Source organism: Macrobrachium rosenbergii, chromosome 55, assembly GCF_040412425.1.
Source record: "Macrobrachium rosenbergii isolate ZJJX-2024 chromosome 55, ASM4041242v1, whole genome shotgun sequence".
NCBI classification, from domain to species: domain Eukaryota; kingdom Metazoa; phylum Arthropoda; class Malacostraca; order Decapoda; family Palaemonidae; genus Macrobrachium; species Macrobrachium rosenbergii.
Window position 1 is genome coordinate 73,386,013 of NC_089795.1, and position 12,057 is coordinate 73,398,069.

The 12,057-nt window shown below is 37.4% G+C and overlaps 1 protein-coding gene across 2 annotated transcripts; it reads right to left on the bottom strand.

The window, feature by feature from the left end:
- Window positions 1-925: 925 nt before the first annotated feature.
- On the bottom strand, window positions 926-11,693 carry Eno (enolase). 2 transcript variants are annotated; one of them, XM_067098904.1, is made up of 6 exons: window positions 11,072-11,693; window positions 4,509-4,769; window positions 4,135-4,289; window positions 2,532-3,036; window positions 1,917-2,137; window positions 926-1,627 (listed from the first exon to the last, which is right to left on the bottom strand). In XM_067098904.1, the coding sequence occupies exons 2-6, from the start codon at window positions 4,746-4,748 to the stop codon at window positions 1,444-1,446; spliced, it is 1,305 nt and encodes a 434-aa protein (XP_066955005.1). In that variant the 5' UTR covers window positions 4,749-4,769; window positions 11,072-11,693; the 3' UTR covers window positions 926-1,443. The 2 variants fall into 2 exon arrangements, with proteins under 2 accessions (XP_066955005.1, XP_066955003.1); XM_067098902.1 differs by lacking the exon at window positions 11,072-11,693 and having other exon boundaries at window positions 4,509-4,790.
- Window positions 11,694-12,057: the final 364 nt, after the last annotated feature.

A 12,057-nucleotide genomic window follows, 5' to 3' on the forward strand; every position in this document is an offset into this window, starting at 1 on the left:
GCCGATAAGCAAGGACTGCCTTTATTGAGTCCCATCCAGGACAGCCTTGGACCTGGACAAGTCAAACAGGGAACATTATGGTCACAGTGCATGTCAATCTTTCTTGCTTGGAAGGTCCAAACTGTCACAAGTGGGCGAGTATGGTATGTTCTCCTTCCAGAGGAAGAGTGGTACCCATGTAAAGTCTGGCAATACCTTTTGAGCCTTCTTCCCAAGTTAAAGGTGATGAGGTGGAAGATATAGACAAACTCAAGGAAGAGCAAGGAAAGGCAGAATGGCCTTTCCCACCCTTGCTCCTAGTTCACCTTTCACTGCCTCTCCTACATCACTGAGGGAAAGACACTGAGGCACAATACTCTTGCACACATCCTCCACAAAAACATAAAAGCATTCTGAAATCATAAGAAATGAAAAGACGACAATCTTCAAACACCTGGGTATGCCCAGTACTGCAGTGAAGAGAGAGGTACTAACCAGCAGCCACAAAGAAAGAGGGTACAGCCAGCTGAGCAACTGAAACCAACCCCCCAAATCTTTGCACACCTTAGATACTGTACCTCACTAACTAGCTTGACAATCGATCCAGCTGTCAGTTCAATAAGTCCTATACATAAGGTTTTTATACTTTGTAACAGCAGACACAAATGTTGCTTGCATTTACTTGGAATTTTAGGCAAAACTTTAAGAAAAGCATCAGATATGTTCAAGAGTGGAGTACAGTTTGAGATGAATTTGTTACAGGAACTATGAGGTTTTCTTGGATATAGGCCACATCCAAAACAAATTTATCTTTGTAACTTTTCATAGCTGTCTTGCTATAGTTTATTATGACCTAGCATCAAATTCTGCTACAGGGATACCTGACCTTTATAAAGGCATTAAGCACAAACAAGATGGAAGAATAAGGTCCACTAAAACCAATCAATTTTACCTTTAAATTTAATGTCCCTTGTATAAATAATACTTGGGATTTGGGGTAAGTTGTAATGCATGACTTTAGCATAGAATTACAGTCTCCAATTGCCAAAATATGACACTACAACAGAGATCAAGATCTATAACCGGGGACATGACTAGTTAAAACACAGATGGTCCTATCAACACATGCAAGCCACAACCAACCACAGATTCACATCTAGAATGATCTAGTTAAATGTAAACTGGCTCAATCATGTCCAAATTTACAGTGTTCTGAATGTGTGAATACAAAAACTTTCTTTCTGGCTTTCATTTTACAATAATTTTTTACAAAATAAGTGCTTTATAAAACAAACTCAAAACTGACATTGTTGGTGTAAAAAATATACCAGGAACTAAAAAACTAAACTTTCACATATGCTAGATGACAACATTCACACGCCTATTCAAAAGTTTACATCCTGGAAGAAATGTTGGTTGCTTAACAACCCTCAACACTTCTTGTCAATTCTTCAACTAGTACATCTAGCAGGGCTTCCTGAAGCTCTTGCCAGCATACTTTGCATTTGTTCCAAGTTCCTCTTCAATACGAAGGATCTGGTTGTACTTTGCTAAGCGTTCAGAACGGCAAGGAGCACCAGTTTTAATCTGTCCTGTGCACAAGCCAACAACTAAATCAGCAATGAAGCAGTCCTCAGTTTCACCTGATCTGTGAAAGTACAAGATTTTAAAGTTAACTCTGTCACCAATAGATTGTTGTCTCATAACCTAAAACACCAAAAAAAAATTAATGAGTCTTCAAAAGAACTAAGAAAAATGCTTTGAACTGACCTAGTCCCTTACTCTCAAAATCATGATCCTGCTACTTTTACCACACTTGGCAAAATAATTAAATACTGTGGACATTTTAACTAAGTCAAGTACCATCATATACTTTCATATTAAAAACAAGCATTCCTGATTCATCAAAATGCATTGAGCATTCCAACTGAACTAACCTGTGAGAGACCATGGTGCCCCAGCCATTCTCCTTGGCTAGCAGGTGGGCCTTGATGGACTCTGTGACTGAGCCAATCTGGTTGACCTTCAGCAAGAGACAGTTACATGCTTTCTTCTCCACAGCAGTCTGAATGCGCTTGGGGTTTGTGACAGTCAAGTCGTCACCAACAATCTGGATGGAGGTACCAGCAGTCATCTTGGTCCAGTTTTCCCAGTCATCCTGAAATATAAAGCAATTGTAATTGAAATAAATGGAAATAAAATAAACACAAGTAGGCCAAAATGGATGAATAAAAATTTTCATTTAAATTTTAAAAAACTAAGTGTAAGCAAACACAAACAGAACACTAGATAAATCAAATATTCAATAGTTGCTAAAGGATCTTGCTCATAAGATTCAAAAATAACAAATTACAACGTATGTATACCATATTTTACATTTTAAACTTCTGAAAAGCTACAAAAAACTCAAATACAATCAGGCAGTAAATTATCTCAATTCAAGATTGTCAACTTTCAAAATTAATTCATAGTTTTATAGGTTTAGAAGGCTTTTGATCAATTACTGAAAGTACCATATTGTATATTATGAAACATTGTGAACTGATAATCACCTGATCGAATGGATCTTCAATGGAAACAATGGGGAACTCATTGCAGAACTCAGAATAAAGATCCCTTAGCTGGTCACCAGAAATTTTCTGAGAGCCGTCATTGTCCTGGGTCTTGAAGTCAAGATCATAAGTATTGGCTCCCTTGTAGAATTCAGAAGCAGCAACATCCATGCCAATTTCAATCTTGCCAGTGTAGCCAGCCTTCTGAATAGCTTCCTGAATAAGGTTCAGAGCATCCTTGTTGTTAAGGATGTTTGGTGCAAAGCCACCCTCATCACCAACAGCAGTAGCATCCAATCCAAAACGGCCCTTGATGACAGATTTTAGGTGATGGTAAACTTCAGATCCCATACGCATGGCTTCAGTGAAGCTGCTTGCACCAGTGGGGAGAATCATGAATTCCTGCATGGCCAGTTTGTTACCTGCATGTGATCCACCATTGATTACATTGAAAGCAGGAACGGGGAGGATTACATCAGGATAGTTGGCCAGGTTTGCAATGTGCCTGTAACAAACAGTGGTAAAAATAATTAAGTACTGTATTTGGCAAGCACATAATTCAGCAAAAATAAAAACATCTTTTAATATTTTCACATTTTTCAGCATACCGTACCAGGTATTTTTTTTTTTTAAGATTTCCAACAAAAAAGACCATGCAAGGTTACTATGCAAAAAATACTAACAGCAACATAAAGAGGGAGAGTGCTACATGGACAAGGTTCCTCAGACTTACTAGTCCATCCAAGGACACCCCTAAGATAAAAATAACGGGACTCTCAATCGCTGTCATACTATTCTTGAACTGGCCATCCTCAGCTTGTGAAGTTTGAACAGTAGCTACTGTTAAAGGATTTTTTTTAATTCCCTTTCCATCCACCGGATCTAGATGGATTATTAAAGGTAGCAGATACCTGTAGTCTACATTAATTCTCTTGTGTGTTATACTTTTTTTTATCAAATTAACTTTTTACCAATATCAGAATACAAATTTAGATATTGTAGCCTCCTTTCGTATCCAAGGTGACACGTAAGCTTCATCCCTCTAGCATGTAATGCTTCTACTCTTTGTCTTTCAGACAGACAGGAGTGACAAGACCGTAAACATTTCGTGAAAAAACTAAGTGGTATTATTTGACCTAAAAATTATCATTAGATGGCAAATTTTCAGTAATGTTCCTGTCCCACAATAAAGCTCACTGTTAGAAAGCCCTAGCTAATATGAAAGTTGTGTTTTTACTTTCATATCATCCAGCATGGATGTCTGGTTACAATGACTTGCACCTATGTAGTATGTCAAAAATTACTGCATTAAAAGTTCTTGGATATCAATCACATCCTTTATACAATGCTGTTATGCCATCACATCATGAACCAAAAACTAAATGGTACAGTACCTCATCCTTATGTTGAACATTATGGGAAACTTCGCAGATTGACAATTTACTGTAAATAATTAGAGGCCACTAATGTCAACCTTGAAGTTGTAAATACAATGTCATCATATTCAGCAAAACACGATCCAGTGACCTTGTAGCTGTAATAACCAAGAACAAACCGTAGTGTTTCTGGGTTTTTATACTATATGTACTCTCTTTCCACAAACCTGTAAAGAGGAATGCTGAGTTCTGCAGCGCCAGCCTTGCAGACAGCCAATGAGACTCCAAGGATAGCATTGGCACCAAATCGGCTCTTGTTCTCAGTTCCGTCCAGCTTGCACATGAATTCATCACACTCCTTTTGCTGAGTAACTTTGAGGCCCTGTACATACACAAGCAGTGAAATTCAACATAACCACAAATCTTATAACTACAACTAAAAGCAAGCAAGAGCACATAATTCAATAGGCACAGTATCAAAATTCATAACATTATGATTTTCAAACAATACACATTGCATTCACTCATTTCTATGCTATTTCATACTGTACTGTACACCAAATACTGTACTATGTAGATATATAAAAAAATTAACACTTACACTCTTGATAAGTTCTGGAGCAATGGTGTTGTTTACATTGTTGACTGCATTAAATACGGACTTTCCATGGTATTTTGACTTGTCTCCATCACGCATTTCCAAGGCCTCATGTACGCCAGTTGATGCTCCAGAGGGAACAGCTGCACGGAACAAGCCCTTAGCTGTGTATAAGTCGACCTCAACCGTGGGGTTACCACGGGAGTCAAAGATTGAGCGGGCAAAAATCTTGGTGATAGACATCTTTGAGAGATTTCTGGCAGTCTGAAAAGACATAGCATAACTCGAATGAATTCCACTGCAATGACAATCATAGTATTTTTTCTTAATTCGAATTACACAAATCAGATAGTGAAAATGAACTAAATATTCACATCCTAAAATGGCTTCTGCAAAAAGTTGCATACAAACATTACAGTATTTAAAAGCCAGCCTACTACTTGTAGGATACTGCATTGCACTAAGCTGTGTACTTAACCTTTTTGATCCAGCCCATAAATATAGACTTTCTTCCAAAAAGTCAATAATTGAAAATTTACTGACAAGTGAATAACAGAAAATAAACTTAACAGAGCTTTTGCTATTCACATCCAACTACTGTATACTGTACACAATTGATCTCAGCAACACACCATTACCTAAGCCAAGCTTTGTAATATGTAGTTCAGCAATCAACCTAAAAAAAAAAAAAAAATTTTTGGGATAACGAAGAAAATCTCTGGGTATAGCCATATGTAAATTTTTCAAGTGCTTTTCTGTTTGAAGTTCACAGCTTTCTGTATTGAGTAAGTCCTAGAATTTCAATACAAGACTGTACTGTACAATATTGTATTCCACCTAGTATACAGACATGTACTGATTATGTCTGTACACCACCATTCTCCCTTTGGCTTACCGTACTGAGGTTATGACCTTAAAACTAGCAAAATAGCAGCAATGCAATTCCACCAATGAAGAACTGAATGAAATGTAAAATATGCAGTGAAAACCTGAGAAGCCTTGAACTTTCCTTACAGAATCCCCATTCTGAAATGGTCTCAGGATCTTAGGTGTAGGACGACGAAAGATCTACGTACTGGGTTCAGTATAAGGATGTAGAATCACTAGCAAAACAAGATGATGGACACTATTCCACTTAAGTTAAGTATATCTTAGTTTAACCAGACCACTGAGCTGACAGAAGAGGAAAAGAGTAGGTAAGAACAGGCCAAGGAACAACTAGGGATGGGAAATGAAAAATAGTACGTCTGCAACTAACAAGTCAGAGAGAGAGAGAGAGAGAGAGAGAGAGAGAGAGAGAGAGAGAGAGAGAGAGAGATTCTGCTGCAATGCCACATTACACCATGCAGTTTGGCTTGCAAGTCTAATGCCACAATACTATCCACTTTAGAAATACATTATCATGAATAATCATGAGTGATTCTTGTTGGCAGGAAAGTGAAACTAAATAAAATAATCCAGCAACAAAAGTCATGATAATACAAGTAGGCTACTTTGAAAAATGTAAAACAGAATTAACAATCAGGCATAAATAGGGCAGACAGCTTGGTTGCAAATTCCTATTGGAATCATGCTGGAATATGGCATTTATCGATTCACATTAGAAGCCACAGACTTAGAGCAAAGGACCAGAAATTATATCCAGGAAACAAGGTCCAGATACTGCAAATACTTCCTCCATGGTAGAAGAAACATTTCCTTTGGAAGGAAGCACATCAGTTCCATGCAAGAAGCTGAGATTAACAGAATAGCCAAAAAGCAACAGTCAAACATGGTTTGAGAAATGAGAGGGTGTTAACATTTTTCCAAGGCTATGCATACAGATGCAACAACCACCACCACTGTGATAAATCCTCAAGCATGCCAGCTCATCACACCTAAGATCATAACTGGTACCACAGAGAAGAATTATTTTGGAGAGCAGCAAAGATAACACTGTACTCACAAATACCAAATGAGCAGAAACCCATAAAAATATTTTGTAAAACAGTAGTCCAAAAGATTCACAGGCAGTATGCATTGGATGCATGGTCCAATTAAGAGCAACTGTTTAAAAGATCCTCAATGCTTTTACTGTCCAATATTGTAGAAGGAACATATACTACATGGTTTACATTGTGACTGAAGGTCGAAACTTCTGGAATGAAATAATGTACTTGTAATTGTTAGTCTATAAACTGTATATGTACAATACTCAATACCAAGTTTCTTGTCTTAAAGTCACATGGCTTTAGGAGGATGTTTAAGCACAGACATTCAATCTAAACTACAAATGCAAGTCACTTTCATAATTATAGTGTATTAAATTGGAAACGATCACTGTGTCATTTTATAATTGTGTTTTGATAAAAGACTTTGAAAACCAAGATGCTGAAATACTGCTCCATAAACGTTTGATTAGCAACTCACACTGTGATAACACAAAATATCCAGCAAGGAAATAAAGTAAACAGTGAAGCCAACACAGCTGTGCTGTACTAATATTTGATGACTAAGTCAATGAAATCAAAGACAGTCAACACTCAAGTGGGACCATATCAAGATGTCTACAGTAAATGGCAGTATAAAGCTAGGATACTTTTGGCCACAGATACAAGGGCTCATCATACATCAAAAACAAAAATATAATGAGTGATGAGGGCGACGTGTATTCAAATGACAGGTATGTGGAAGCAGTGACCTGTGAAGAATGTGCCAAAGCATTTAGAACAGATGTGGACATTATCAATAGTCCATGAATATGGTTCCAACCCATCTCCATCTTCAAAAGTTCTCCACTTTCTTATAAACCTTGACATACCAACACCCGTCAACGAATCACTAATAATCAAAAGATATTTACTCAATGCATGAAAACAAAGCATCAAATAAGTAATTTAGAACAGTTCATTAATATCATAAGTAAATTTCACTGTCTTGCTGAACTCTCCTTAGAAAGCTAAACATACCTGACAAACCTAGAAGTCTGTATATGTTGCTGAACAATAAATTCCAAATCCCAATTTTATTCTAAACCAACTAGCAAATCACAAACAAAATTCACTCTTGCCTAGTTTTGCCTCAGGGTTAAGGTTGTGTGTTGCTAACACGAATCACAAGGGCCATCCAAATTCTTCTTAAGTCAAATTTGGCAGACTGCCAAAGGTTGCTAACCCAATGTAATCAGGAACTAACATGTTGGCACATTGCACGAGCCATACTAATCTATTAATAATGTCAACATTTTCTAGGGTAAAGAGCAGACAAAGGAAACACTTTAGTTTAATGCCTTTTTGTTATTATTCAGGTAAACCATTCCTGGCAAAGTAACAGAAGTAGCACTGGAGTGTCAAAAAGGACTTGGCATGACCTTCAGCAAAATGCACAAGGTAGTTGCTAGGATGCCAAAGAGTGGGGGATCGATTCAGTGACGTGACCTTGTGAAGGTTAGGAGTGGGAATGCCACAAAGGAGTGTTTCTTAAAATTTTAAGACAGTACTTTTTGACTGCACATTTCAAACTTCCCTTTCTTCTCTTGCTTTCTGCAGACAGGCTACATAAGTGTAGCAGATTCCATGGGCAACTGGCCTTTTGCATCTTGGGGAAAAATGCACAAAAAGGAGAGGTGTAAAGTATCCAACATCACTAAGTTACGCCAGGCTTGGTGACAACTGTCTGCAAATTCTTTTAAACCTAATCTGTTAAACTGAGGTCTCAAGTTACTGATTACTGTAGTTCAAACCAATAAAAGGTATTAAACAGTAAAAGTACCTACAGTAACCTATGGGCTATTACCTTTTAATATATACTTAAAAACCCAAACACAAACTCAAAACCTTAAGAAATTGTTTCAAACTGCTACAAGATAATTTCAATGAATACTTATCACAGAACTGCTGCTATCAACAACCCTTTAAACATCCTGTACAGCTTAATTAAATGTAGTTGAATTCTAACCCACACACTGAGAAAATATATAAAATTATAGTTCATAAACTTCAAAGAAATAATGATACAATACTCTCTCCATAGCCTATGAAACTAGTTAAAAATTGTACATATGGAAAACTATGATGTTGACTCAATTACCGAATTAAAAATTAAAGGTCGAGTTTTGAAAACCTCCACTGCAGTATTATCAATAGCAGTTCAACATTTGCAAGAATATGAATGCGGAGAATAAAATGTAGGTGTTGCTATGTGTCCTCAAAAAGAAACCGGTTATCTTCTTATAAGAAATAAGACTTTCTGCCCTCCTACTGAGAGAAAAAGACTTGACTCAGGGCCAAGCATCTTTCATATGCAATTGGCTACCGCTTATTTATATTAGCCTACACCAGGTCTTGTATTTTTCTTACTAAGACTCGGATTAGGCTCCCTTCCCTGTCTGGGGTCAAATAAATGGAGTTTTGGCTGACTGTGCTGGTAGCTAAATGTTACATGAAGTACAGTACCCAGACCCTTCTCTATGGGGCACAATCTGATGTTACTTTCCTCTTATCTGGTCTATTTTCCCAACGTTGCAAAAATACTATTTCTATCAGAAGTCTAATAGAACAAAAGGCAAGTTAAAACCAACTTGTTTGCAAACTAATCGACAACATAAAAATCTTCCCAAAATACTGTTTTCTGCAAGCTTTCATAAAGTTTAACACAAAAGTGAAGTAAATGTGAACTATCGGTATTCAAGTAACAAAATATAAAAAAAAAAATCTGACTTCCTATAACCATCCATTGGGAGTAAATTACACTCAAATAAATTAGCAGTCTATGTGACTATTGATAATCTAATTAAATGTAGTATTTAGGCCACAGACCAAGCACTGGAACCTATGAGGTCATTCAGTGCTGAAATGGAAACTGACAGTAAAAGGTTTGAAAGGTGTAACAAGTGGAAAACTTCACAGTTCACTATGAATCAATTGTTAGGAGTGTGTGGAAAGTAAGACTGAAGAGAATACGAAAGGATGTACAGTAAAAGGAACGAAAGGGGTAGCAGCTAGGGGTCGAAGGGACGCTGCAAAGAGCCTTAGTAATGCCTACAGTGCACCGCATGAGGTGCACTGACTGAACTAGCACCCTGCGTAACTGTTGATAATCGAAAAGGTGCTTATAAATGTACTGGTTATACATTTCCTCATCAAATGTTTTTCAGCCAATTAGGCTACTACACTGGGTTTGAGGTTTTGGAAAAAATTAAAGACCAAATGTGTGCACATCTCAGACTACTTGACACTAAATACAAATTTTATGGCTTCATGTCAACGTGACTCCCACACCAACTACCGTATGCTTTACAGGTGAGGTTCTTTGGTAATTTTGTAAAACGAATTGCCTGTTGGAGTATAATTATCAGACTAAGTCGTTAATGATTCCAAGTACCACATGTTTCAAAATGTTTCGTATTTTACGCATAAACATTTTTTCCTTTGCCAGTTTTTGTAGTTCCAAAACGTATATTTACTTTATATCGGATGGATAACTTAATTTACTGGTGAACGATACTTAATGTTAAGCCCTTCATGATATGACTGTTCTAACTGAACAATCCCTTGACAGGCAAATAATCCCCCAAACATAACAAGCCAATTTACAATGTTTAGGACTCCAACAACTTAAGGACCTTTGTTGTCTGTAATATACAGAGCGACTTTTAACCTCAATTGTCAAAATTCACCGAGGCAAATGCCTACGTGCCGAGCAGAACGTACTGCGTGTTCTGGATCCTGGGTTATACACAAGAAAATATCAAAATGTTCGAGAATATCGAGACCCAAAGAGGTCTAAACCGGATAAACAGTGGTCAGCTGATAGTAAATTTTCTAAAAGAAGGACAATCCACGGGAAAAGTTAAGTTTCTAAACACGAACATATGCATGGCGATGTGCAGGGATAAGAATGACGAGAAATTAAAATAAAGCAAATTCAAGCTGTATCAAGCACGTCATAGCGACAGGCTCCACCCGAGACCGGCTTGCAAAGCGGCGGCGCCCTACAACCTCAAGGTCACCTTGTCAGTGTCTCGACTCTCCCGTAACCTTTGCCGGCCGGTACAATGCCAAAAACGACCCACCAGATTTTGTTTTTTCCTGCAGGCTTCATTCACCATACAAGTTGTTAGTATATTAATGCTACCCATCTATTTATGCGGAATGAAATAAAACAATATGACGCCATCATTACATAACCAAACGGTAGCCAGCAAGTCGATAAGGCAAGCATTCGATGTTACCGGCGTTTTCAGACGTCCATCATGATAAGTTTCGAAAGATTACAAAATATATCTAATTTAAACTATCTGATACTGAACGTATCTGTAGAGGTCGCACAATAATTCAACAGTGATATTCAGAATTCAAATCGATTCACGTATGACAAGGAAAACGAACGGTAGACTAGAAGTAGCATCGGCAGTTTCGGAACTTTAAAAAATATTTCCGTAATTACTAAATGTCATCCTGCGGCAAATATTCCAAACGGAAATACAACCGCAATTACAGACAACGAGAAGTTAACACTAAAAAATAAGCACTAAAATCAGAGAAAATACACCATGTAAATAAACACAGCAGCCACACACCACTAACCTTCCTTCAACTGGCGTCGATACGGCAGCGCACCTCTTCCTTATATACTGAAGGTAGGCGTGAGTATGGCAGCGTTTGGCAACGCTCATCGTTGACGAAAGAGACCTTCAGCGTACCAGCCGCAGAGGCGAAAATTGCACACCTTCCGTAGAGCATAAATGTAAAGCCGAGTTGTTGCAATGTGGCAACGGCGCTCAGACGCTGCCTCTCAAGATCACAGAATGGGCTTCGTCCTGTGGCAAGGTCGCGGCAAAGTGACACATCTATCCCGCCCAAAATGCACGTGATTTTTTTTTTATATATATACCTGAACCAGTAACTCCGATATTTGTAGATGACGTGAGGTTGATAATTATATTCCATTAATTAATAATGACCATTACCACACTGCCAGCAACGACAAGCAAGCAGATGTATAAGTATATTTAAGTCAGGAAACATAAATAGATAAATAGTAGGAGCCGCTTTTAACTAAAATAATAATTCACAGTAGTGCTGTATGAATAAAGAAAATCAAGAAAAATGTGAGCTAATAGTGCTCTGGTAAATGGGTGTGCAGTATCCTAACGGGATGCCCCTTTAGACAGGATGCTCATCCTTGATTCAGCAATCAAAGGATGACTGTGGCAGGGACTGTGTCATTATTTTTCTATAAAGTCAACTCCATTTAGTAGAAAGGGATCATATATATATATATATATATATATATATATATATATATATATATATATACAGTATATATACCTATAACAATGAATGATGAAAATGCAATTTTGTATTTCTTATTTTAAGAGAACATTTTTCCAATAAATGCTAAAACTCAAATAAAAGACCAAACGTGTTTTTATGGCATACCATGTAGTATCTATTGACAACTGTTTCAGTGATTAATTCATGGCTTTTATCAATCCATGCTTATATGTACTACCATGAAACTACGGTCCAGTATAAAGGCCAGTGTAATAAAGATTAAAAACCAGAATCTG